Source organism: Porites lutea, chromosome 1 (genome assembly GCF_958299795.1).
Source record: "Porites lutea chromosome 1, jaPorLute2.1, whole genome shotgun sequence".
NCBI classification, from domain to species: domain Eukaryota; kingdom Metazoa; phylum Cnidaria; class Anthozoa; order Scleractinia; family Poritidae; genus Porites; species Porites lutea.
In genome coordinates, this window is record NC_133201.1 from 52072181 (window position 1) to 52100129 (window position 27949).

The 27949-nt window shown below is 37.5% G+C and overlaps 1 protein-coding gene and 1 pseudogene across 1 annotated transcript in view; one reads left to right on the forward strand and one right to left on the reverse strand.

Moving 5' to 3' along the window:
- The window catches only part of LOC140931982 (sushi, von Willebrand factor type A, EGF and pentraxin domain-containing protein 1-like), a 36945-nt gene extending 16225 nt beyond the window's left edge, over nucleotides 1-20720 (forward strand). The window contains exons 19-28 of the mRNA XM_073381656.1: nucleotides 173-349; nucleotides 1963-2130; nucleotides 2427-2603; nucleotides 2920-3087; nucleotides 6088-6264; nucleotides 10755-11066; nucleotides 12650-12958; nucleotides 17780-18088; nucleotides 19592-19900; nucleotides 20576-20720. Of these exons, the coding sequence (XP_073237757.1) occupies nucleotides 173-349; nucleotides 1963-2130; nucleotides 2427-2603; nucleotides 2920-3087; nucleotides 6088-6264; nucleotides 10755-11066; nucleotides 12650-12958; nucleotides 17780-18088; nucleotides 19592-19900; nucleotides 20576-20652 (2183 nt within the window). The 3' untranslated portion in view covers nucleotides 20653-20720. The remainder of the gene's footprint in view (nucleotides 1-172; nucleotides 350-1962; nucleotides 2131-2426; nucleotides 2604-2919; nucleotides 3088-6087; nucleotides 6265-10754; nucleotides 11067-12649; nucleotides 12959-17779; nucleotides 18089-19591; nucleotides 19901-20575) is intronic.
- On the reverse strand, nucleotides 14790-17289 carry LOC140939604 (uncharacterized; annotated as a pseudogene).
- Nucleotides 20721-27949: the final 7229 nt, after the last annotated feature.

Genomic DNA, 27949 nt, shown 5'->3' on the forward strand with positions numbered 1-27949 from the left:
TTGCAAAGTGAGCTACATAGCCCGCAACTTTGAACCGTTTAAAGAAGAATTAACTTGCGTGGGTCTATTCAAGTTGCAGTTACTTAATACCCTGCTATCTTCATTTCTTGTATTAGTTCATTTTATGTAAACGACAAAGGTTACAAAATTAACCACCCTGTAATTATTATAGCTGTTGAGTGTGGTGATCCTGGCAAACCAGCAAACGGAAAGCAGATTGTCAAGAAAGGCTACGTCTATGGTGGATCAGTCAAGTTTGCTTGTGAAAAGAATTACACTCTAGTGGGGACTGATGTTATATATTGTCAAGCTAATAGGAGTTGGAGTTCCTCTGTTCCACGTTGCTTAGGTAAGTGCCATGGGTAAGAGAAAATAAAAGACATTAGTCCCGCTAACTGTTTTTTCCAAAAAGGTTTTTAAAGGGGTAAAACACAGTTACCTTTGGTGGTCGTTAAAAACTGATCTATACATAAATTAGCAGTAGAAATATTGTAGCTTTTAAACGGAAAAAGTTCGACAAAACACGAGAAAATGTATCGTCATACTTAATAAACAAGAGTTTAACCCTAATCTGACCATGCTTTTGTTCCTTTTCTTGCTTTCTAAGACAGGGAAACGTGGGAGGCTCCCCTCTGTAACTGAAAAGAGATCATAACACATCCACCAAAATTATACCTAATAATGTAGTCATCACATTCAACATCTAGAGATAACTAGCGCGATTTGATGTACTTATGACGTAACATTGTTATGAGTTATAAGCACAATCCAAATTTCATTTTTTTTGCCTAGGAGTAGCCATGAGGCGAACAATGCTAAAATAGTGAAATGTTTGAAAAAAATTATGAAGTTGGCTGACACACGGATAATCTTTAATAATTGCAGAGGCGTCATGATGACTTTTTTTATTATTAGAGAACGTACAGCAACAACGCCATATTAAATCTTCCATTTTGAAAAACCGAGTGATGCTCGATGTACCAAGTCAATATATACACTATTGTGTCGTTTCATTGTGTGGAGATAATTGTGTTATTGTCTACGCGGGTTAGGGATCATTGTCGTGTTCTTTGTGACGCAACTCTAGATTGCTATTCACTTGATATATAGTGCACCAGCTCAATTAATAACCCGTGTAAATCGAGGAAACCGTAATATCAAATGCGACCTGTCTATTAAAGTATGTTTAAAAAGCAAAAAATAAAATGAAAGTAAAAATACCCATGTAAATTTAAAATTGAAAGGAAAAAAAAAGGAAAAATGCTAGTAATTAACTGTGTTGAATACTGTTGAAATTTAAATCCAACTTCTACCATTAAGCCATTTTATATTCAAGTTTTAGAATTGGCGATTTGCACATCTGCCATAAGACACCTCGTTTGCCCCCTAAAGTTTTCCATAACCTTTGTTTGTGATTTCTCCTGGGTATTGCAGTTTTTCCAGGAAACGAAGACAATGCTTATGCAAATTTTTGAGGGCAAACAAGGTGCATTATGGCAGAAGTGCAAATGACGCATTTAGTCATCAAAAAGCCTGGATTAAATTAACAGTTATAATAAATATACGAAATATTATAAATTTATTGGGATACAATATTCAATAAGTAAACCTTGAAATGAATTGATCCAATCATTTTATGTAGTGCAAAAGGCAAGTATTGTAAAATAAGGCTGTTAAAACCTCGGTTACCATGATAACGTCAAAATTGACGTACAGGTCGCGATAATTCTAAAATGTTATTTGATCATTTTGAGAAAAATTTCCTAAATTTGTTGTCATACACGTAGTTTGAATTATTTTGAAGATATTTGGGTCTTTCAGAACGGCTGAATCAGGTAAAAGCAATATCGAAATAATTCAGTCAATTAGTTTCTTATCAACTAAAGACATAACGGGCAATTTATTTTATTCCCTTCCTTTTTTTTCTGCTGCTATGCTTGATTTTTTTCGTTTTTGATTAAGCTAACTGTCGCTCACCTGGTGATTTACATCATGGTCTTAAAATCGGTAATAACTACACGCACGGAAAAACAGTTCGATACTCTTGTAACCTTGGGTACACACTTGAAGGCGAGGCTGAACTGTCTTGTGTAGATGGAAGATGGAACACTGCCACTCCCAAGTGTAAAGGTAAGCGTTCATTCTTGTTTTCCATTTCCAAAATAAAAGCTTTCGTTGATTTTGGAAGTTAAGGTTATTTTATTTGCAACTTTTCAAATGACGTGGAGAATTATGGGAATGACTGGAAAATGAATTTTATAGCCCGCAACTTTGAACTGGTAAAAGAAGAATTAACTCGTGAGCGTCTTTTCAAGGTGCAGGCTAAAGCTTTACTTGATACCCTGCAATCTTCATTTCTTGTATTGGTTTATTATATGTAAACGACAAAGGCTACAAAATTAACCACCCTGTAATTATTACGATAGCTGTTGAGTGTGGTAACCCTGGCAAACCAACAAACGGAAAGCAGATTGTCAGGAAGGGCTACGTCTATGGTGGATCAGTCAAGTTTTTTTGTGACAAGAATTACACTCTAGTGGGGACTGATGTTATATATTGTCAAGCTAATAGGAGTTGGAGTTCCCCTCGTCCACGCTGCGTAGGTACGTGCCATGCGTAAGAGAAAATTAAAGACATTTACCCTCATTAGTTTTTGCCTTAAAGTATAAAAAAACTGTATAATAAAATGGTCGTAGAAACATAATGTATGAAAATTAGCAGTAGAAAATTGTAGCTTTTTAAAAATACGTATTAATACTAGTTGTTCGAACAATTTAACTTAGTGTGCTGAATAAAACTAAGAGAAACGCAAGTTAACGAAACCAATTAATTTACTATGAAATTTGGTCTTAAAGAACAAATCATTCGTTTACCCTTGTTTTTCTGTTATTAAGATTTTTCTTTCTGTTTAAATTAAAGCTAACTGTCGATCACCTGCTGATATAAATCACGGCCTTAAAATTGGTGATAACTACAAGCACGGAAAGACAGTTCGATACTCTTGTAACGCTGGGTTCACACTTGAAGGCGAGGCTGAAGTGACTTGTGAAGAGGGAACATGGAATACTGATACCCCCAAGTGCAAAGGTACATTCGTAAGCGTGAGTGAATTTGTATTTAGAGGTATATAGCTTGTAGCCTGAGACTAGGATACGCACTGGAAATGGAAAGGAAATGGGCGTGGGCAGAAAAAAATCGGCGAGCGTAGCGAGCCGAGAGGTAGTCTGGGGAGGGAAAAGGGTGGCGGAGCCTGGAGACATGCCTTTGATGCCGCAGATCCACCCTCCAGCAATTAACTTGCCATTGAAATTTCAACTATTCAGCACGTCAGCTTTTTATGTCACTTTTGTAAAAAAATATTTGAATTCGAGATGAAGCCGTAAGATTGCAAACAAAGAGATCTACTTAACTTCAATCGCCAACTCGAGTACCACTAGCTCTGGCCAAGAGAAATAAAGCAATAAGGACAACAAAAATTAACTGCAGAGTAAGTTTCATTGATCTTTATTTAGTATTTTCTAAAAAGTTTAGGATGGTATTTTTACCCCATACAAACGCTGTAATTTTACTGGGACGGTACTGTGGTACTGTCACAGAGCCTGGGTTACCTGTGGTTTTTAATTTAAAAAAATGGCTTTAGGCTGGAAAATTTGCAGGGAATTTAAGAAACGCACAACACATCCTATCATGCATGGGGAAGGTACGTGAGACCACGCGAGCTGTACGCGGTCTTATTGTTTTCCAAAATAATATATAGATTTAGTCGGGGCTAAAAGCGAAGCTCCAATTAATAAATTTATAATTTAAATCATACAATAAACTTGTAATCCACAAATCAGTTAACTTAAGCGCACATTCATGTGACTTTTGAGGGAAAGGCTAAGTTATTTTAGAGTGAAAGATCTTTCATCGAATTGATAGCCTTATATGTACACCCAAAAAATAGCAAACATCTTCGATCACATTCAAGATCACAGTAGATTAGGCCTCGAAAACAAATTCTTGGAAAACAAATCAAGCCGAATTTTTTTGCGTTCGACAGGTCGAACAACAAATCTGGGGGTGTGTAAACCAACCTTCTATAATTTTTATAGATCACATCTGAGGTGGAACAGTACTATTTATCACACAGAACTCGGACAGAAAGCGGTATTTCACAAATTTTCAAGACAAATTGCACTCAGTCAATATTCAGGACGATCAATCGAAACCGTTCAAAACATTTCCAAAATCACCTATACGGCCAGCCGGTTCTCATCTCTATAGTGCGAGCTGTCAGTGTGGTCGAGTTTTTGAATGAACTTTAATAGAGTTACGCTGCAACATAACAACGAATTTATTGTTATTACTTTTTGTTTTTTAATGGTTTCAGTTATAACGATGTGTAATACTTATAAAGCGTTTGATACGCGCAACATTTTTGAGTACTCCTGCAAGCGATGTTCTTGAACGATGAAAACAAACGGCACGGACAAACGATTAAAACTGAAAGAGAGACTTCTAACAATCAATAAAAGAAATATAACTCGGTGAAATATTTACAGAGACAACAATTTTCATTCACGAAGACAACTATTAAAGTGTCTCTAAAAGTCCTGAGTCTTTAAGCGTAAAGCTAAAGCTTATGTTTTAAGCCAGCTTCCCGGCGCGGTGTTTACTGTTTTCAAAGATGTACTCCTCGAAGCAAGAAAATCGCTTAAAGTTTTCTCTCTACAGCGAAATTTATAACTAAATATTCTTCGGAATGCTTTCTTTCTATTTGCGGTGAGAAAATATATCTGAAGGCTTTTCAAAGTTCTGTAAGCTTATATATCAAACCTGATACTGGGTCAGATCATTGACGAAATCTTACAAACGTGTATAAACTTGCCACACAAACTGTGCTCGACTTCATGAAATTAGATATAAAAAAGACAAACATCAAATACAATAATTACTCAGGCTTACCATTCGAGATTCCTCCTGAGTTCCTGAAAGCTATCAAGGAAGGCCACAGTTGCTTGAGACTTTTAAACCCTCTTACGCATTAAGCAGGGTACAAAACGAAAACGATGCCATCCGAAATCGAATTACCGAATTTTCCAAGCGACGCATTTCTCAACCAAAACCCCAGTAAACAAACCAGCCATGAATAAACAGAAGACTCTTGATAGCAGCTGTATTTCATTTTGTACTTCCAGAGGGAAAAGACAGTTAAAAACTTCACAAGTTGACACAAAACTCTGTTAGCTCCAGCTGTCAAAGTGAACAATTTTCCAGATGATGCATGAATTTTCCACATGAACTCACCTGTCAAATTTTGACCAATCAGAGCATAAAAATTGGACCTAGGGCTTGACCAACGCCTGACCATGGTAAGAAAATGTCTTCCCCGCCTGTAGTTTTAAAAAAACTGGATGAATTTTCGCGTCCGAGGTCAGTTAGAAATCACAATCCTAATAGTGCGGGGCCATAGTGACATAAACAAAACATATTTGATATGAATCATTGATAAAAATAAACTTGAGCCTGCGATCATTTATAACTGGTAATTTGTCCGCGGATAACTTCAAAAAAATACTGGACCTCGTTAGGTCGAGACTTGAGCCCGCGGTACGGTCAGGTGATACTGGTCAGCAAATACCCTGTTTTGACAGCTGTCAATTAGTCACAACATTGATGCGCAATTAGTTTTCTCTTGAAAGTGTGAGAGTAAACAGTGGTTTTCCTGTGGTGCGGACGGACGGTCTGGCGAGCGGTCAGTCGGTGTACGGTCACGAGATTACCAAATTTTCTCGGATGGGTAGATTACCACATTTCCTTAGCTATGGGGCTCCGCTGAAAGGTTGTATTGATTTTGGAGCTTAACGTCGTTGTTGTTGCTGCTGTTGTTTTTTTCAACTTTTAACATTATGTAACAAACTTTTTGTAATTGCTCCAAAATAAATAAGCCCTCAAATTTTGACCGTCAAATGAAGAATTAACTCCAGTGCATCTACTCGAGTTGTACTCAAAGTTTTACCTAGAATCCGGTGATCTTCATTTCCCATACTTGTTTAATTGTAAAGGACAAAGATTAAAAATTTAGATCCCTTGCAATTATTATAGCTGTTGAGTGTGGTAATCCTGGCAAACCCACCAATGGAAGGCAGATTGTCAGGAAGGGCTACGTCTATGGTGGATCAGTCAAGTTTGTTTGTGACAAGAACTACACTCTAGTTGGGACTGATGTTATATATTGTCAAGCTAATAGGAGTTGGAGTTCCTCTGTTCCACGTTGCTTAGGTAAGTGCCATGGGTAAGAGAAAATAAAAGACATTAGTCCCGCTAACTAATTTTTTCAAAGAGGTCTTAATAATAAAAAACGACAGTTCAATTCATGGTCGTTAAAACATGATCTCTACATAAATTATTAGTAGCAATATTGTAGCTTTTAAACGACAAAAGTTCTACAAAAGACGACAAAGGTTCGTTGGATAAAAAAATTAACTTATCGTCACACGGAATAAACAAAAGTTTAACCCTAATCTGACCATGCTTTTTTCTTTTAAATCTTTTCTGGCCTCCTAAGAAAGGGGATGTAAATGTAAAAATAAAAAAAAAAACTGCTGATAATTAATACTGTTGAACACTGTTAAAATTTGACTCCAATATCTACCGATTGCCGTTTTTGTCCTGTATGGTGTTGGTTTATCTATGTTTTGTGCTAGTTGGAACTTTCAATAGCTGATATAATTTAATGCTGTACCTTAACAAGAAAAAAAGGCCCCAGAAGCCTTGCAGCTCTTCAGAACTTCTAATTTAATTGGACCCAGATTGCATTGTTAACTTTGTTTGTTTATTGGTTTTCCTACCGGTTGCAAACCAATCCCGTGAGGCCTTCCGAGAGCTGCAAGATCGCAAAAAGGCCCTAAGGCAACACCTTGCTCTAGTAGAAATACGCATAATTGTTTTGTTTTGCAGGATTGACTGTGGAGTGTACAAAAGACAAAATGATTGTTACACTGGAGTACGCACCAATCGTCAAAATTGACCTCGACAAAGTTACTCTGAAGGATGATGACTGCCAATTGTCTGAATACGGGTCTCTTAACAATACACACTTAATGATGAACACTCCGCTTGATTCGTGCAAGACTAACTACACCGCCGAAGGAGACACAATCACTTATCAAAATAGCCTGATAGTTAAGAGTCGTGATGAAGGCGGCGAAGACAGCGAAGGGATTTCCAGAGAGTTTACCACAGAGTTTATATTCACATGCTCCTATCCCAGTTCCGCTTTGGTGCCTGTCGTCAACTTCTCTCCACGCGAGAAAGTTATCTACACCAAAACAGGTAAAGCACTTGAAATTGTATTTAATACCTTGCTTATAGAGGAAGTGAACTTAATTGAATTAATTAGATTTAAGGAGTATTGTGGGATGCCGAGGGGGCATGAGCACCATCCGATACACTCACTCAGTATCTTAGAGAGCTTTTCGGGGCAATTTTTCCTAAAGTTTTTCAACAATAAGATTTTAATGGGGAAAAAGAACTTTTTACCGTGTTTGGATGTAATAATGATCGCCTTTTACGTGAGAAATAGTACAGTGAAAGACGATACCAGTTTCTTCGGAGTGTCCACAATTTTAATTGCTTCTTTTTTCTTTTGCTATTTAGAATCATTATCTGACCTCTTCCTCTTACTAATAATTGGTTGTACTAGATGCACGTCCATGGGAGCATTTCTCTTACGTGTTACTATTTCCCTTTCATAGCCCTTCAGAAAGAGCGGCGTGGGATGAGGATGACTGTCAACCGGTCTTCCAAATTTAAAATGATATGAGCAAACTTAATTAGTATTTTTGTTCACCTTAAATCCCTTTTGGCTCAGTAGTCTCATCCAAGTAGCCAAGTGCCTTTGCTATTTGCAAGAGCAGAATTAACGTACCTCCGAAGAAACTGGTATGGTTCTTTCACCAACTATTTCTTGGGAAACGCGGCGACAATTATTAGCCCCAAATCTTTTTTCCCATTACAAACATATTCTAGGAAAACGTTCGGAATATTTTCCGAAAAGCGAGCGTAAATACCGAACGGATCAAACTCATGCCCCCTGGGCATCCCATAATACTCCTTAAAACCAATTAATCAAATATGGCCGCCGTATCGGTATAAAGGTCTATTGGCCATTTGCACATCTCCAATAATACACCTCGTTTGCCCCCTTAAGTTTTGCATAGCCTTTTTTTCAATTTTTCCTGGGTATTGCAGTTTTCCCAGGAGAGACTGAAGACAATGCTTATGCACAATTTTGGGGGAGTATGTGTATTATGGGAGAAGTGCCAATTTGGTCACCAAAAGGCCTTGACTGAATTAACAGTTATAACAAATATTTAAATAATTCTAAATGGATTGTGATACAATATTTCAGCCAGAAAACCTTGAAATAAATCAGTTTTTATAGAAAAAAGACGAATTTCGTAAAACAAGGGTGTTAAACCTGGGTTGCCATGGTAACGTTAAAGTTGACGTGCAGGTCGCCATGTTTTTAAATGTTCTTAGATTATTTTGTAGGACTATTTGCTAAGTTTGATTTCATAGTTTAAACGATTTTGAAGATATTCAAAGATGTTCCTTGGTCTCAATAAGGTAAAGTCCAAATCAAAATAACTCAATGAGTTAGTTTCTTTAAAAAACTAAAGAAATAAGGAGCAATTTGTTTTGTTCCCTTACTTTTTTCTGTAGCTAAGCTTGATTTTTTTCTTTTTGATTAAGCTAACTGTCGCTCACCTGGTGTTTTGAATCATGGTCGTAAAATCGGTAATAACTACACGCGCGGAAAAACAGTTCGATACTCTTGTAACCTTGGGTACACACTTGAGGGCGAGGCTGAACTGACTTGTGTAGATGGAAGGTGGAACACTGCCTCTCCCAAGTGTAAAGGTTAGCGTTCATTCTTGTTTTTAAAGATAAAAGCTTGTGTTGATTTTGGAGGTAAAGCGGGCTGTTTTATTTGCAACTTTTTAAATTGCGTGACAGATTTCGGTAATGGTTGCAAAATGAATTACATACTCCGCAACTTTGAACCGTTTAAAGAAGAATTAACTGGTGTGCGTCCATTCAAGTTGCAGTTACTTAATACCCTGCTATCTTCATTTGTTGTATTAGTTCATTTTACGTAAACGACAAAGGCTACAAAATTAACCACCCTGTAATTATTATAGCTGTTGAGTGTGGTGATCCTGGCAAACCAGCAAACGGAAAGCAGATTATCAAGAAAGGCTACGTCTATGGTGGATCAGTCAAGTTTGTTTGTGATAAGAATTACACTCTAGTGGGGACTGATGTTATATATTGTCAAGCTAATAGAAGTTGGAGTTCCTCTGTTCCACGTTGCTTAGGTAATTGCCATGGGTAAGAGAAAATAAAAGACATTAGTCCTACTAACCAGTTTTTTTTTTCAAACAGTTTTTTTAAACGGATAAAACACAGCTACATTTCTTGGTCGTTAAAAAATGATCTACACATAAATGATCATTAGGAATATTGTAGCTTTTAAACGGCAAAAGTTCGACAAAACATGACAAAACTTATCGTCCCACTTAATAAACAGAAGTTTTACCCTAGTCTAACCATGTTTTTTTTTTCCTTTTCTGGCTTCCTACGACAGAGAAATGTGGGAGGCTCCCATGGATAACTTAAAACAGTTCATAACACATCCACCAAAATTACACCTAATAATGTACTCATCATTTTCAACATCTAGGGATAACTAACGCGATTTGACGTACTTATGACGTACGATTGTTATGAGTTATAAGCAGAACCAAAATTTCATAATTTTTTTTTGTCTAGGAGTAGCCATGAAGCGAAAAATGCTGAAATAGTGGTATGTTTGAAAAAACTTATGAAGCTGGCTAACACACGGATAATCTTTAACAATAGCGGTGGCGTCATGATGACTTTGTTTATTGTTAGACAACGTACTGGAATAACGCCATATTAAATCTGCCATTTTGAATTAATTTGGTTCAAAACCGATTGATGCTCGATGTACCAAGTCAATATATACACTATTGTGTGGTTTCATTGTGTGGAGATAATTGTGTTATTGTTTACGCGGGTTAGGGATCATTGTTGTGTTCTTTCTGACGTAACTCTAGATTGCTATTCACTTGATATATAGTGCACCAGCTCAATTAAAAACCCGTGTAAATCGAGGAAACCGTGATATTAAATACGACCTGTGTATTTAAGTATGCTTAAAAAGCAAAAAAAAAATAAAAGTTAAAATACCGATGTAAATGTAAAATTAAAGTAAAGGGAAAAAAACTGCTAGTAATCAGTGAGTTAATTAACCTTGTTCAACACTGTTGAAATTAGAATTCAACTTCTAGTGTTAAGTCATTTTATATTCAAGTTTTTGAATTGGCGATTTGCACCTCTGCCACAAGACACCTCGTTTCCCCCTGAAGTTGGTGGTTGTGTTTGGAAGCCCTGTAGATTTGAATTAAGTTTAAGCAAGGCAAGTGGTGGGTTGTTTGTAACTGGCTCTGACTACAGATGACAGGGCGGGAGGGAGTAAGGGAGAGTTTGCAAAAAATATAAGACATCTAAATATGTCAACGGCTTTTGCTTACCCCTTCATCGCTTTAGAGCATTTACTTTAAGCCGAGACGTGCTCAAATTCGAGCACTTTTAACAAACGCGTAAGCCCTGAAGCTAATGCTTGCATAATCAAATAGGTTTATATTTGTTTCAAGACCAAAATATGAATTGATTGTGTCTAGTTTATACACCAAGACTGATTGGAGGACGTTGGCCTGGAGAGGGCAGAGTGGAGATCTATTACAGCGGTACCTGGGGAACTGTTTGTGACGATAATTGGGATGAAAATGCTGCTCGAGTTGTCTGTCGTCAACTTGGGTATCCTTCTGCTGTCAGTGCTCCAAACAGTGCACGGTTTGGTCGAGGAAGTGGAAAGATTTGGCTGGACGATGTTCAGTGTCAGGGAAATGAAAGTTCCATTGTGAATTGTCGACACAGTCCATGGGGTGAGCATAACTGTGGACACAATGAGGATGCATCAGTGATCTGTTCAAGTAAGCGTAATAATAAAGAGATCGTAATTTATAAGTATTATAGCTTTTATTAGAATTGAGACGAATGTCAATTACAATGGACCCTCTCGAGGCACCTCTGAATTGAAGGGAAAATTCAGGGGAGTCTCAGGAAAATTTTCACATACATAACCTTTTTATTTCTTACCTCTGTTAAAGGGACATATCTTTCAGGGGAAAGGAATACTTTTCTGGATTCCGAAACCCGGCTTTAACCTCCATTCAAGGGACATTTTAATCAGCACACAAAAGCTGACTAATGGCAAATTCGTTGATAAGTTTAAGTATTCACTAGTCACAATGGCGACAGCTTTCAAAACATGAACTATCTCACTTGAAAACGGTGTATTACGCTTTTGAGACATCAACACATCACATCCCGCACAAATAAGTTAATCAGGATTTTTTTGTACATTATTTAGAAGCTGGAGCAGATTCCGAGGCAGAATAAAAAAAGCAGGTTTATTTGTTTGTTAATTATTAACAAACCCCAGCCCAACCTCCATTCAGGGCGGACACCTATGCTAAGGCTAAACTTGCCTTGGACCCGAGAATTTCCAGATATCTTGGGTGGGCAAGGTGTTATACAGAATTTGTGCGATTCTATTTATTATTAGAAATAATGAAATAATGACTATATAATTGTAGAGCCATTGGAATAGTTTACATTGTGCGAAGAAGGATCTATTACTTGACAGGCGTCACATGAGTGTGACTATTTGGAACTGTTCCACAGATAGTTTTTTTCTACTCTTATTAGCTTGCAGTTCATAGTATTTCTATTAAAATTTCACGTACGCAACCATTTGCACAAACCTCTCGTCACAAATCGCTTAATTAACTACTATACGATATATCACAGCATGATTGGTGTAATACATAAGGGGCTTTGCAATCATCCCCACACTCCCACCTTTGATTCGCCACTGTTGTTCAAACTTGATTCAGCGTTGTCAAGAAAGAATTTAACAGCCGCCATTGCAAATATTCTGCTTCTTTTTTTTTTGCTTTGAGGGTTTGATTTCTGGACTTGACTAAATTTGCGCGGACGCCTTAGGAATAAGACTTCCGTTTAATTACAACCACTAAAAATAAATTTAGTGAAATTCACACACCCACGCCAACACCTTAAGATTCCCTCTCTGCCGGTCCCATTAAACTCTCTTGGCTAGTATGTCGAGGCGTTTTCATGGACAGTTTTATTTTAAATCAAGTTTCGCGGGGAAATTCAAGTTAAGTACTGTTCCTCATTAATACGGTCATCGAAGAAGTAGCTGAAAGATGACGGCCTTATACCGGTTTCTTGGTGGTTGCTCTTTCAAAATGAAAATTCCTAGCCTTGCTCTGTTACATTTCACAGTATTCCCCTATTTCTTTGCACAATTCAGTTGAATAGCATCGCAGTAGTTCCGTGCAGATTACTCAAAAATACGAAGTTTTCCATTTTAAGATATTCTGTGTGCATGACAGGATAACAGATGGGGCAATAGAGTTGTTTGTTTTTTCGCTTTGTTTGTTCGTTCTTTAAAACCCCAATAAGAATAGATCTCTAACTTATACACTAGCAAATTTGAGACTGATTGGAGGAAGTGGGCCTGGAGAGGGCAGAGTGGAGATCTATTACAGAGGCACCTGGGGAACTGTTTGTGACGATAATTGGGATAAAAATGATGCTCGAGCCGTCTGTCGTCAACTTGGGTATTCGTCTGTTGTCAGTGCTCCACGCAGTGCACGGTTTGGTCAAGGAAGTGGAAAGATTTGGCTGGACGATGTTCAGTGTCAAGGAAATGAAAGTTCCATTGTGAATTGTCGACACAGTCCGTGGGGTGAGCATAACTGTGGACACCATGAGGATGCATCAGTGATCTGTTCAAGTAAGCGTATTAATAAATATATTGTAATTTATTATTATTATTATAGCTTTTATTAGAGTTGAGCCGAATGTCAATTACCAATGGACCCTCTCGGGACACGTCCGTATTCAAGGGAAAATTCATTGGAGTCCCAGAAAAAATGTTCACATACATAACCTTTTTATTTAAAGGGATGTCTCTATTAAGGGAAAGGAACACTTTTTCTGGGTCCCGAAACCCGGCTTTGACCTCCATTCAAGCGACATTTTAATCAGCACCAAAAAGCTGACTAGCGGCAAAATTCGTTGATAAGTTTGAGTGTTCACTAGTCACAATGGCGACAGCTTTCAAAACGGGGTATTACACTTGTGGGACTTCAACACACCACATCACAGAAAAAAGTTAATCAGGATTTTTTTTGTACATTATCTAGATGCTTGAAATAATGACTGCAGCAGATTCCGAGGCAGAATAAAAAACGCAGATTTATTTGTTGGTTAATTATTAACATTCACATCCCAACCTCCTTTCAGGGCTGACACCTATGTTCAGGCTAAACTTGCCTTGGACCCGAGAATTTCCCGATATTTTGGGTGTGAAGCTGTTGTAATATGTAGTTTTTTTGATTCTATTTATTATTAGAAATAATAAAGTTACTGACTATATAATTTTAGACCCATTGGAATGGTTTACATTGTGCAAAGTAGGATCTATTACTTGACAGGCGTCTCATGAGTGTGACTATTTGAAACTGTTCCACAGATAGTTTTTTTCTACTCTTATTAGCTTGCAGTTCATAGTATTTCCATTAAAATTTCATCTACGCAGCTATTTGCACAAACCACTAGTCACAAATCGCTTAATTAACTACTAAATGATGTATCACAGCATGATTGGTGTAATATATAAGGGACTTTCGAATCATCCGCGCACTCTAACCTTTGATTCGCCACTGTTGCTCAAACTTAAAGAAACAGTGTCCCGAATGTGCGCGCGCGCGAGCGTCATCTGTTTTTTTCTTCAAAAGACAATAGAACTGTCATATTGACTCGACAAGATTCCTTTCCGGACCGCATCGCCGACGGTGATTTGTTGTTTACATTCTCAAGTAATGTTTTAAACTTTCGAAGAAATCTTTCGTCTTATTGAAAATTTGGCTCGCGGTCTGCGAAGACTCATCGCCTCATGATTTCATGGCGCTAAGTTTTGTAAACTTGTAGCGCCTCTTTGTTTGATTTTGTCGGCCTTTGGGAGGTTCATTTAAAAGTTTACTAACGCGTCGTTACAAAACATAATTGCACAAGATCTCCTTAGCCACATTAATGTCTCAATGGTTTCTTTCTTACAGTCCTTATTGTTGTTAATGATATATGAAATAAATCACATATGAACTGCGGAAATGAAATGAAGATGAAGAAATGATCGTCGCAGTGAACGCAATTTATGCAATTGCGTAAAGAAGCCTGAAAAAAAAAAAAAATCAGGACTTCAACGGGGTTTGAACCCGTGACCTCGCGATTACCGGTGCTATGCTCTACCAACTGAGCTATGAAGCCACTGACGTTGGGAGCAGGTCAATTGTGGGTTCGTATGTTCCCGTGATAGAATTGAGTGTTAATGATATATGAAATTAATCACATATGAACTGCGGAAAGGAAATGATGAAGAAATGATTGTCGCAGTTAACGCAATTTATGCCATTGCATAAAGAAGTCTTGATCTAAAACGATTTCTTAAAACATAAGCAAGCGAATATTAACGTTAAAAGCCGACGTTTCGGTATCATCATGACACCAATAAATAATGCGAAGATTTGATCTCTATAGTCTCTACAAATTAGCATACAAGTTCTTCAAGTGAATACCTTTGCGCGAATCGAGTCCGCCTGCACGTTTAGGGATGGTTTGAGTTTTCTTATAAAGAGCATCTCCTTAATTAGGCGATCAAATTTGTTAGAACCTTTAGTGAGCACGTGAAATTGTTCTGAAAGAAAAAATGGTACGTCCGAGTTATGTTCGCTAAGATCATGTTTACAAATTGGCGACGATTTCTGTTTGTGTCCATCAACGCGTTCGTGGAGGTGGCCGCGAGTATAACCAACATATCCTGCATCGCACAGGTTACATTGAAATTGATAAACTAAACATTGTTGGTTAACAATGGCTCGCTTGACTTCTCGAAATTTAAGGTCTTCGTTGAGTTTTCTGCTGATGAACACGGGCTGAATAGTGGTCTTGATTTTTAAGCTGAGGTCTGTGAGACGTTTTTTCACTATATTAGCAGAGACCTGATCTTTTAAAAATGGTAGGACAACTCGGATGGGGGCTGGAGTCTTGTCGGTTGATGGAATTTGCTGCTGGTCTGCTACCTTGGAATCCATAGGAATAGGTGCCTCGGGTACTTAAGCTTTAAGAATACAGTCTCAAGCCGATCGCATTCTTGTGAGAAGTACGACCAGTCGGAAGATATGCGGTAAGTTCGATCTAACATGGTGGTAATTAGACTGCGCTTGAACCGATTTTCCACGTGGCTCTGGTAGTGGAGTAAAAGGCCCGTATTAGTTGGTTTTACGTAGACCTTGGTCTTGTTTCTGGGAGCTAAGTTTAACAGTTGAACACCGACGAAAGGAAGAGAGGCATTCCGTTCAACCTCCATATATAGTAAACTTTGCTGATGGGTGGCAGTGGTTTAGGGTATCAAAAAAAATTTCGGCTGATGCTATATCAGGCATGATGGTAAATGTGTCATCCACATATCGTCGATAATAGAAGGGCAATTTGCCATCTTGATCGAGCTTATCTTCAATGGAGCACATAAAGACATTGGCGAGCAGAAGACCAAGAGGAGATCCAATTGCGACGCCATCTGTTTGCTCATAGAGATTTCCATTAAACTGAAAGAATTGGTTCTTAGTGGCTGCGTGGAGTAGTTCAATTAGCTGATCTCTGGGTAGGTTCAGTTCATGGGTCTTGTTAAACCAGTCATCAGTGAAAGCTTTGTCAGCTAAGATCTGGATAGCTACATCTAGTGGTACATTGGTAAATGAAGAGTTGACATCATAGGATACTAGAATATCGCCTCTGTTGATCCCTAGGCTTTGTACTTCGTTGACAAATTCAAAGGTGTCTGTGACCGTGTACTGATTGCATGAGAGTGGTTTCAGTTTTTCATCTAGCCACTTAGCCAACTCATAGTTATAAGTATGCTTAGCGGAGAGAATTGGGCGCATAGCAAGTTGTTCCTTATGTATCTTCGGTAGGCCATATAGGTGTGCAAGTCTACAACATTTAGGAGGGAAAAGAAGCCTGAAAAAATTTCACGACTTCAACGGGGTTTGAACCCGTGACCTCGCGATTACCGGTGCAATGCTCTACCAACTGAGCTATGAAGCCACCGACGTTGGGAGCAGGTCAATTGCGGGTTCATATGTTCCCGTGAAAGAAATGAGTGCTAATGATATATGAAATAAATCATATGTGAACTGCGGAAATGAAATGAAGATGAAGAAGTGATCGTCGCAGTGAACGCAATTTCTGCAATTGCGTAAAGAAGTCTGAAAAAAATTCAGGACTTCAACGGGGTTTAAGCCCGTGACCTCGCGATTACCGGTGCGATGCTCTACCAACTGAGCTATGAAGCCACTGACGTTGGGAGCAGGTCAATTGTGGGTTCATATGTTCCCGTGCGACGATCATTTCTTCATCTTCATTTCAATTCCGCAAATATGATTTATTTCATATATCATTAACACTCATTTCTTTCACGGGACATATGATCCCACAATTGACCTGCTCCCAACGTCAGTGGCTTCATAGCTCAGTTGGTAGAGCATCGCACCGGTAATCGCAAGGTCACGGGTTCAAACTCCGCTGAAGTCCTGAATTTTTTTTCAGGCTTCTTTACGCAATTGCATAAATTGCGTTCACTGCGACGATCATTTCTCCATCTTCAGTCTTTATTATTGCTGTTTCATTTCTGCGTATTCCTTTCACAATTATTTGAGCTTGTATGGAAGCTAGCAGAAGAAATAAGCCGTCAATCGGCATCAAAGCACTTTTCTTGTTTTGGTCCTCTGGCGAACGGCAATAAAAGTAACGCCAAAAAATCCCGATTTCCCCAAATCGAAATTTAACGGGAACAATGTATCATTGATCTGTAATCCTGAGAAGTTTAAGTGTAGCATTGAACTCAACCAAGCGCGACGCAAACGGATTTTTCAAGGTTCTCTTACTGTCCTCGCATCTTTTGATTTTGTGACATCCTGTCCAAAAATCAAAGTTTCGTGTATGCGCAGTAACGTTATACTGTGCCTTTAATTCACCGTTGTCAAGAGAGAATTCAACAGCCCCCATTGCAAATATTCTGCTTTTTTTGTATTGAGGGCTTGATTTCTGGACTTGTTTAAAATGTGAGAACGCCTTAGGAATAAGACTTCCGTTTAATTACAACCACTAAAAATAAATTTTATGAAATTTACATATCCATGCCAACACCTTAAATGAAGTTTTGCGGGAAAATTCAAGTTAAGTTCTGTTCCTCAATAATAAATATGGTATTCGAAGAGGGAGCTGAAAGATGATGGTGTTATACCGGTCTCTTGGTGGTTGCTCTTTTAAAATGATAATCCCTAGCCTAGTTCTTTTACATTTCGCAGTATTCCCCTATTTCTTTGCACACTTCAGTCGAATAGCATCCCAGACGTTCTGGGCAGATTACAAAAAAAGTCGAAGTTTTCCATTTTGAAATATTATGTGTGCATGACAGGATAACAGATAGGGGAATAGAGTTGTTTCTTTGTTTTTCAAAACCAAAATAAGAATTTACCTCTAACTTATACAATAGCAACTTTGAGACTGACTGGAGGAAGTGGGCCTGGAGAGGGCAGAGTGGAGATCTATTACAGCGGTAGCTGGGGAACTGTTTGTGACGATAATTGGGATCAAAATGATGCTCGAGTTGTCTGTCGTCAACTTGGATATTTGTTTGCTGTCAGTGCTCCACACAGTGCACGGTTTGGTCAAGGAAGTGGAAAGATTTGGCTGGACGATGTTCAGTGTCAGGGAAATGAAGGTTCCATTGTGAGTTGTCGACACAATCCATGGGGTGTGCATAACTGTGGACACAATGAGGATGCATCAGTGATCTGTTCAAGTAAGCGTAATAATAAATAGATTGTAATTTATAAGTATTAATTAATAGATTTTATTAGAGTTGAGGCTAATGTCAATTACAATGGACCCTCTCGGGACTTATCCTTATTGAAGGGAAAATTCAGTGGAGTCCCAGGAAAATGTTCACATACATAACCTTTTTATTTGTTACCTCTATTGGAGGGACATCTCTATTCAGAGGAAAGGAACACTTTTTCTGGATTCCGAAACCCGGCTTTAACCTCCATTCAAGGGACACTTTAATCAGCACCAAAAAGCTGACTAACGGCAAAATTCGTTGATAAGTTTAAATATTCACTAGTCACAATGGCGACAGCTTTCAAAACATGAACTATCTCACTTGAAAACGACGTATTACACTTGTGGGACTTCAACACACTACATTACAGAAATAAGTTAATCAGGATTTTTTTCTACATTATCTAGATGCTTGAAATAATGACTGCAGCAGATTCCGAGGCAGAATAAAAAATGCAGTTTTATTTGTTGGTTAATCATTAACAAGCCCCAGCCCAACCTCCATTCAGGGCGGACACCTCTGTTCAGGCTAAACTTGCCTTGGACCCGAGAATTTCCCGATATTTTGGGTGGGCAAGCTTTTTTAATACGTTGTTTGTATGATTCTGTTTACTATTAGAAATACTGAAATTACTGACCATATAATTGTAGACTCATTGGAATAGTTTACATTGTGCAAAGAAGGATCTATTACTTGACAGGCGTCACATGAGTGTGACTCTTTGAAACGGTTCTACAGATAATTTTTCCTACTCTTATTAGCTCGCAGTTCATAGTATTGCCATTAAAAATTCACCTATGCAGCCATTTGCACAAAACTCTGGACACACATCGCTTAATTAACTACTAAATGATATATCACAGCATGATTGGTGTAATACATAACGGGCTTTGTAATCATCCCCGTACTCTCACCTTTGATTTGCCACTCTTGTTAAAACTTGATTCAGCGTTGACAAGAGAGAATTCAACAGACGCCTTAGGAATAAGACTTCCGTTTAATTACAACCGCTAAAAATAAATTTAGTGAATTTCACATACCCACGCCAGCACATTAAGATTCCCTCTCTGCTGGTCCCATTAAACTCTCTTGGCCAGTATGTCAAGGTGTTTTCACGGACGTTTTTATTTTTAAATCAAGTCTCGTGGGAAAAGTTAAGTTCTGTTCCTCAATAATAAATTTGGTCATCGAAGAGGGGGTGAAAGATGACGGCGTCATTCCGGTCTTTCGGTGGTTGCTTTTTCAAAATGAAAATTCCTAGCCTTGTTCTGTTACATTTCGCAGTATTCCCCTATTTCTTTGCACACTTCAGTCGAATAGCATCGCCGAAGTTCCCTGCAGATTACACAAAAAGACAAAGTTTTCCATTTTAAAATATTCTGTGTGCATGTCAGGATAACAGATAAGGGAATAGAGTTGTTTTTCAAAACCCAAATAAGAATTTACCTCTATCTTATACACTAGCAACTTTAAGACTGATTGGAGGAAATTGGCCTGGAGAGGGCAGAGTGGAGATCTATTACAACGATACCTGGGGAACAGTTTGTGACGATAATTGGGATAAAAATGATGCTCGAGTTGTCTGTCGTCAACTTGGGTATTCGTTTGCTGTCAGTGCCCCACACAGTTCACGGTTTGGTCAAGGAAGTGGAAAGATTTGGCTGGACGATGTTCAGTGTCAAGGAAATGAAGGTACCATTGTGAGTTGTCGACACAATCCATGGGGTGTGCATAACTGTGGACACAACGAGGATGCATCAGTGATCTGTTCAAGTAAGTGCGATAAAAAATAGACTGTATTTTCTGGTAGGTATTATTAGAATTGAGCCTTTCTGTTTTAAAAAAGGCCCGCGCTTAATACGATTCGTTTGCCTCACTTTCATGTCGAGCCCGATCGTAGCAGGGGCCCACTCATAGCTGTACATTTTGCAGATTACTTAAATTACTTTGTTGATCTGTTAAGTCCCGACTCTAGTCAGCGCCAAATTTCCCATTTCGAATGAAGTGAGTGACATTCTGTTTCAACAGGGTGTGTAATAATTACTGTTGTACTGTATTCTCCCTTAAAATCCTAATAGTAATAAGTAATTTAAAGCTAAAAACGTTCTGTCCATTCTAAAGCTCTCAGGCGAGAATTTAAGTACTTTAAGGTATTAAATTTAGATGTAATTTTAATGTTAATTATTCATATACAGCTATGGACTAGCCAATAGCAATCTTGCTTTTATTTTAAATTAATTGCATGCTTATTATTTTCTGAGTAATGCATCTTAGCCACAAAATCAAATTAAAGACGCAAAAATAACAATAACTCTCCCTGTTTGGAGAACGTCCTATCTGCCCAACACTCTGTTAGTCTATTCTTAGCAAGCTAAAAAATCGAGAATTCTGTAATGTATTCCCTTTGCAGTTGCTTAGCCTTTCTTCACCATCTCCCTTTTTCAACAGGAATTTCGAGTGTGGGAAGGAAAATTAGTGGGTTTCGTCTGAGGGTTAACGTTGAAGTTATACTTCAAGAAGTTTAAAACCTGGGTTAGTGAGTTTACCTCTGGGAAAAAAATGGTTTATTGGCTATAATTTTGGCAGGAATGGAACTGAGTCGAAATGGTATAGATAGAGAGACACTAAGGTCCTTGAAAATATTAAAGTACAACTAGTATCCGTTTAGTACCTGGCTTGAACTGTCACGTGACCATTCTTACTGAAAGTCTCAAATAAGTAACGAATTGGTGACCGATTTTAGAAAAGAAATCGTCTTCCCTTTACAGTCTTTGTATTAAATATTTCTAACAATTTAAGTTTACAGAAACTGTCCATTGCAACTTTGATAAAAATAATTATGAGGACAAACACCATTTCAATGGCCAAATTCACACGTGAATTACTTAAAACATTAAGGTGTTTCGATATAGTTTTTCAGAGGCCATACCGATATTTTTCAATAGCTTTAAAAGTGATTTTATCCTTGTCTGATCGCTATAAAATTTTCACCAATGATTGACTATAGATTGAAATTTGTCAAAATGTAGGTTTTAGTAAAATCGATATTGCCATGACAACAATAAAAAACAAACTTCGAAATTGATAAACGCCTTATTTTGCGCGATCTAGACTAGCTACTGGAAATCCAACAATAGGAACTTAAAGTTTGGTGTTAAGCAAATAACCTCAGTAAGGATTGAAAAATTCTGTATGTTTGAATTCGACTAAAACGAAAATATATTTCAAACCTTAAATTTGCAATAGCCTTGATAGATTTTTTAATAAAAACGTTATAAATAACTCAAATTATTCTTAAGTAGCGTCAGAATGCTGCTTAATATCATATTTCGATGCTAGGAAATTTTGGTGTATTTTCGTTGCTGCGATCTTAAATCTAACCCGTTTTCTCACCACCCGTCTAAGTGCAACTTTATTCAAAATTTGGACTTTTAGCGACAATACATGTATCCATGACTAGCACATTTCACTGTAAGTATTGTCAATGTTTACATCCAAAAGATGCGATAAATTCAAACTAAAATGTACTAGTCATGGAGGTAGGTGTAGTGCGCGTTATTTTGGAAAAATTAGCATAACGTCAAAACAGTGAATATTGTAACGCAGATTTTTGACAGTTTCGTAGGATAGGTTTGTCTTGAAATTTTAAGATCTTGCAGTGAATCAATGTCAATGAAAGTTTCAGATCTTATTCTATACATTATGAAGATTACGTGAAGAGATTTTAAAAAAATTTGTTCGAGTCGTTTCAGAGGTATACAAAAAAGCGCTTTAAGCCCAATTTTGAATGAAGTTGTGCTTATAAAAGTGGTGAGAAAACGGGTTAGTTTTCGAGATCTTAAGCACGAAAATACAGCAAAATTTCCTAGCATCAAAATATCATATTAAGCAGCATTCTGACGCTACTTAAGAATAATTTGAGTTATTTATAACGTTTTTATTAAATAATCTATCACGGCTATTGAAAATTTAAGGTTTGAAATATATTTTAGTTTTAGTCGAATTCAACTGACATACAGAATTTTTTACTTCTTGCTGAGGTTATTTGCTTAACACCAAACTTTAAGTTTCTAGTGTTGGATTTTCAGTAGCTAGCCTAGATCACACAAAATTCGGCCTTTATCAATTTCAATTTTTTTGTTTATTGTTGTCATAGTAATATCGATTTTACATAAAACTACATTTTCACAAATTTCAATCCACAGCCAATTACTGGTGAAAATTTTATAACGATCGTACAAGGAAAAAAACACTTTTAAGGCGATTGAAAAATATTGCTATGGCTTCTGAAAACTGTATCAAAACACCTTAATGGTAAACTTCTAATACATTTATGATAATAATTGTAATAATTTGTATTTGTATTAATCGTAAACTTCTAATACATTTATGATAAAAATTGTAATAATATTTTTTGGCAAAAATTGTATCCGTCGCCGTAATTTTTAGGTCATCTTTGAAAACTTATAATTGAGGGGAGGCCTAATTAACATTCATTAGCTTCATATGGTTTCCTTTAGGCCTTCTCGATCGCCATTACTTTCTACATTTTCATATGGTTTGTTTCAAACTTTTGATCAAGTGGTATTTCACGTGACCATAAACATACGTCAAGGCTGCTGCTGAAAACCCTAAGATTTCCCTTCGGGAAAAATTTTATCCTGTTCGTTCAGGGAATCCTAGCAAGAGATTGCCAATCAAGCATATTTTGCAACACTCTTTTGACCCCAGAAGCCAGACCTTAATCCCTTGAGTATAGACGCTAAGTACATATAGACGCTGAATAATGTCATTGTGCTGAACCATCTGAATGCAACGATCACTCTGATGAGCTCCCAATCAAAAGGGCGAAACAGTTGTCCGTGGCTGCCAATTCCAATGTAATCTGGGTGTGCGCTTGCGTAAGGTCCTGGCCATACCTCATAAATCGCCGAGAAGTGTTTCAGTCTTAATGACCACTAAAAGTCCTTAAGTTTAGTGTCTGATGACGTCATAATTAGGGAAAAAGAGAAATCTGAAACGGGCCAAGGATGTTATTCAACGGACTTGTACTGAATTCTTCACTTGAAATAAATGACCTTTCTGTTTTAAAATATTAAAATATTTCCAGTACTTTTAATACAAAGCGAGTTTTATTAGCCCCATAAAATAAGTTTATTCACGCGAAGGACAGCACTCAATTTTTTAATTGCACTTTTTTGCATTACTTTTTCTGTATATCTGCAAATGCTCCTCGGGCCTACGCGTGTATAAAGTAAAAAATTGTTTATAGTTTATAGGTAAAGGAGGTATTTTATTTGGTCAGACACAACAGAATTCATGGATAGAGAAGAACACACTGGTGTAAGAAATATAATATAGATACTATTAACATGGCATCGTCTTAGTGAAGTATCTAAACTAACATTTTCGAATTGTCTGATCTGTTTCTTTACCACAGGAACCTAGCCGGGATCTTTCCAGAGGTAAAAACAGTCTCAATCCCTGCCTCTTAAATCGTTTCCCCACAGACTACTAGATAATATTTGCGTTTTTTAAGAGTTATTTAGTAAGGTGGCCAACTCCTATGGCGTAGGGTCGTGTTATGCATGCAGCAGTTGTTAAGTCCTTCCTGTGTTTGCGTATGGCAAAGTCGTGGACAACAATAGAATTTGTTTTTGAAAAACTGACAATTTGCCAGAACAGCTGATCAAAGTTATAGACCGTCCTAACTATTGATGGGATGTATCGGGGCATAAATTGTATTTTCCTTTGCTTTAAAGTCATTACCATATACTTTCATTCTCAAACACAAGTTTGGACAGAACTTATACAACCGAGAGCTGCCCCCTCCCGGGGGGGGGGGGGGTACTCCCTTATATAAGCTATATAGATATGTGCCGCCCCTGGCATCGGGTAGGGTTTTTGCGCGATTTTGGTCTGAAAACGGGTATACACTTTGCTTATTTTGGTCTGGAATCGAGAATGATTTTAGGGGGAACTACGGGAGTGTAGGAAGATATTTATCGTCTAAATTCCAAATGAGTAAGAAAGAAAGAGAAATATGCGAATTCGAAATGGATTTGATGAGTTTGTTTGTTTGCGCTCTAATTTAAGTAATGATAACATAATTTCCGCCTAAAGGCCAGGTATGAAAATGGGTATGGATTTTAGAGGTCTGTTCTGAAAACGGGTACGGAAAATTACACTTTTTGGTCTGGAATCGGGTCAGGATTCGGAGAAGCGGGCGGCACACTCCCACCAAAAATTCCCAGGAGTACCCCCCTCCCCCCAGGGGGAGCTGCCTTTTTTTGGCTGATAAGCGGAGCCAGCAGGATTACTCGAAAACGTTAAACCTCGTTTGGCTAGCCTTACGTGTTGTACAGTCCCAGTTTATTCCCACTGTTTTGGGGAACGGGCGAGATTCTTGAACTTTGAGAGGAAAAGCACAAGAGATAAAAAACCGTTTTCAATAGGAAAACTTGAAGTGGCCTTTTTTGATGCGCACGAACACGTGTACTCTTTAGTTAAGCACCTCAGTTTTCTAGTTTTAAATGACCGATTTAGAGGACTTATGAACACAATATAATACATAATAGTAATAATTGGATATTTTTTAATTTCTATTTTCCAGCAGGAGTTGACGATCTAAAGCCATAAGCTGTTAGTAAAGTAGCCTTCAAGAAGTAAAGTTAATCTGAACATATACACGATCTCAAGGAGCGGTTAGCTGTTCCAATATGGCTGGTCGTTTTTAGAGCAATGCATTGTGGAACTCAAGTATCTAGGTTTTTTCAGTTAAACTATAATTGAGTAAAAACAGCAAAACATTAACAACAAAAACAACATATTAATTGTACTACAATTTAATAATTTTTATCGTAAGTTCAAGGTTCAAGGCCGAAGCAAATTGCATCTTGATTTTTTGCTTAGAAAAAACTAAGGTGCTAGCATTTCAATTTTGCTAAGACTTTTTAAACTAATGGTTCAAAGACTGCAGCAATTATAATTTTGACTATTATGTTAGAAACAACCGCTGAAGAAATAAAAGTTTTTGACATAACGTAAAAATAACAATTGGGTGTATAAAGGCAAGAGGAAGAGACTGTCTGGTCTAGAGTGACAAGCAGATCGACCGGGGCATCACTACAATTGGGTGTTTCAGGAGCCGATCGGCTCCTGGGTGTGTCCTGTGGGGACGTTTACGTCAGCAATAATATGAATTTTCCCGATATTGTTTTACTTAGTTGGGAACAAATTAATGGTCGATCGATATCTTTGACGGATTTGATACATTCAGCTACCAAATAAGGATAAATTAAAATGCGTTGACGATCTTCGACAAGAGGGACTGAGTAATCTGATTTAAAAATTGTTAACGAATGACGAAATAGAACTGTGGAACTAAAAATATTTCATTTCTTTGTTGATCATCGTAGGAACCAACTGAAGAGGTTAATCAGATTCTTTGGATATTAATATTTTTATCTTTCCAATTGCTCTAAAATTTTTAGCCAACCTGTGCCTTTATCAGGGAGGAATTGAGAACAAATATTTTTTAATTATTTATTATTTCCGTAATATCATATTTTATCGTATCTGCTATTAAGAAAACAATTTGGTTTATTTAGGCCAAACAAGGGCTAATGACTAAAAATAGAGCATTTATGACACTGGATGAGAAAAATTCTTCCTCGTCTAAATATCTGAGTCACTCGCTTTCAGTAAATATGCCGGGCATGAATCTAATAACTTTTAAATTTGTTGCACTGTAATGCTAAGATCTATTTTCTGCCAGCCTTGTTTTAAATTTCTGATTTTTCTCCTTGATCAACATTTTCTTGTTTCTGTGACTCTGACGTAAACATGCGAGCGTGGCATATAAGAGGAACATTCTGCTCTTAGACCACTTTGAGGTCATACATGTCAGGAGACCCTTTTTACCGCTCTTCGTCTACATAAGCCCTGCTCCATAATCTCATTTTGCTCATCGCCAGGAGATAGCATGGTTGCTGAAAGATTTACTATCCAGCACTTAGTTTGCGGATCTTTATTCTACCTAGGTAAGAATTATTTGATATTATTTTGTACATCAGTATACCCATTATTGAGTAACACTGCAAATTTACAAGAATAAATGCAATTAAATAGTTCTTTTATCAGAAAATTATTATCCCTTTAGCCACTTTCAGAATGTGAATTAGTCCAGTATTTCGTATATAGAACTGGCTGGTTATATGTCGATCCTAATTAATGGTCGCCAAACGTTTTGTTTTTTTGTATGTCAGTGTCATTACTTAGGACATGTGATGCTATTTTGCTTCCAGATGAAAAAACACAAATCTTAGCAACAACCCTTTTTTCCGTAACATTACGGAGAAGGTATCTTTTAATTATCTTTCATTCAAAACGGGCAAATGCTGTAATTTATTGTGTATATGTATATACAATTTACCTAGCGATAGCTTAATTTTATGTGAACTATCCAGGAAAAAAGAAAGAAGGAGCTCAAAAAATGTCCACAAATTAAGCGCTTTCTTGGGATAACTTTTTGTAGAATGAGCGCCATTTATATCTGTCCCCTAACTTCTTGCCAAAATTGGTATACAGTAAATTATGTAAAATATTCACATTAAGTTGTCATGCCAGCCAAAAGAAAAAATAAATTGTCTCATTATGACAGGATGCATAAACAAACAAAGCATGTCATTTGTCCTGTTAATAATTCGTAACGGCAGTAACAAACCCTTACACTTACACTTTTCAGCTGGATACTGAGGGGTTTTTTTTGGTTGCTAGCTACGATCGTGCGGCTTGTTATGATTTGAGCTCAAACGGATAAAGCCTGTAAAAGTAGTCCCTAGAGTGTACTTTCAAGCGTTTTGATCTGCTGATCCGGCGTGAATTAACTATAAACCGATTACACAGAATTAAAAAATATAATAAAATAACAGCGAAGTACAGAAATGTTCTTAACTTCTTCTTCTTAACTTGTTATTGTGGTCTAAATAAAACATCTCAACTAAATGATAAAAGTTCTGTTTTCTCGTGTCCTCTCTTTTTCAAATTGTTTTTACTTGTTTTCTTCCTACCTTCTTTTTTCAATTTCTTTCTTTCTTTCTATTTTTTTTTTGTTTACGGGAAAGGTGCTTACTAGTTCCTGGAGAAGGGTCGTATTCTAGAATGGAGAAAAGCGATGCAGAACGATAAAAGGAGAATTTTCATTGTTATAAGCATTAAAATTTAATACTAGGCTCAATACCCAGGGATGATGCAAGGGTCCCAGGAGGAAAAACATACTTATTTATGGGGCCCGTGCGCCCATTTCGTAGTAAACATACCAATCAAAATATCTGAAAATAGTCGGAGAATTTTCATTGTTATGCTGCACCTCTATGTCACACGCGGGGAATACTAACATAGAAGCGAAAATTATTTTTACCCGAACGCCGCTAATAAGCCAACAACCCCAGAAAAAATAGTTATATCCCCCCCAATCTCAGAAGCTCACCCCAGGGGAAAGCGAGGGATAGGCTAGACCCTCTCAGAGACCACCCTCCCGGGAGACAGGAGCGGACCGGCCCAGCTGGCGGGCTCCCCTTTTCAGTTACACCAGGAAGGATCAAATTTGACCGAAACTTGTGCGTTGTTTAACCGAACAATAAACGGTGCCTTAAAGCGAGAAAATTGGAAATACATTACCACGAAGGCAATACCAATATACCTCACGTGATAGCTTTACACAGAACAGAAAAAAAGAAATAAAGGGGGCTACCAACCAGGCCGATCCAGGAATCCCGTTACAGACAGAGTATCGGGTACTGTTTAGAATGACCAGCCCCA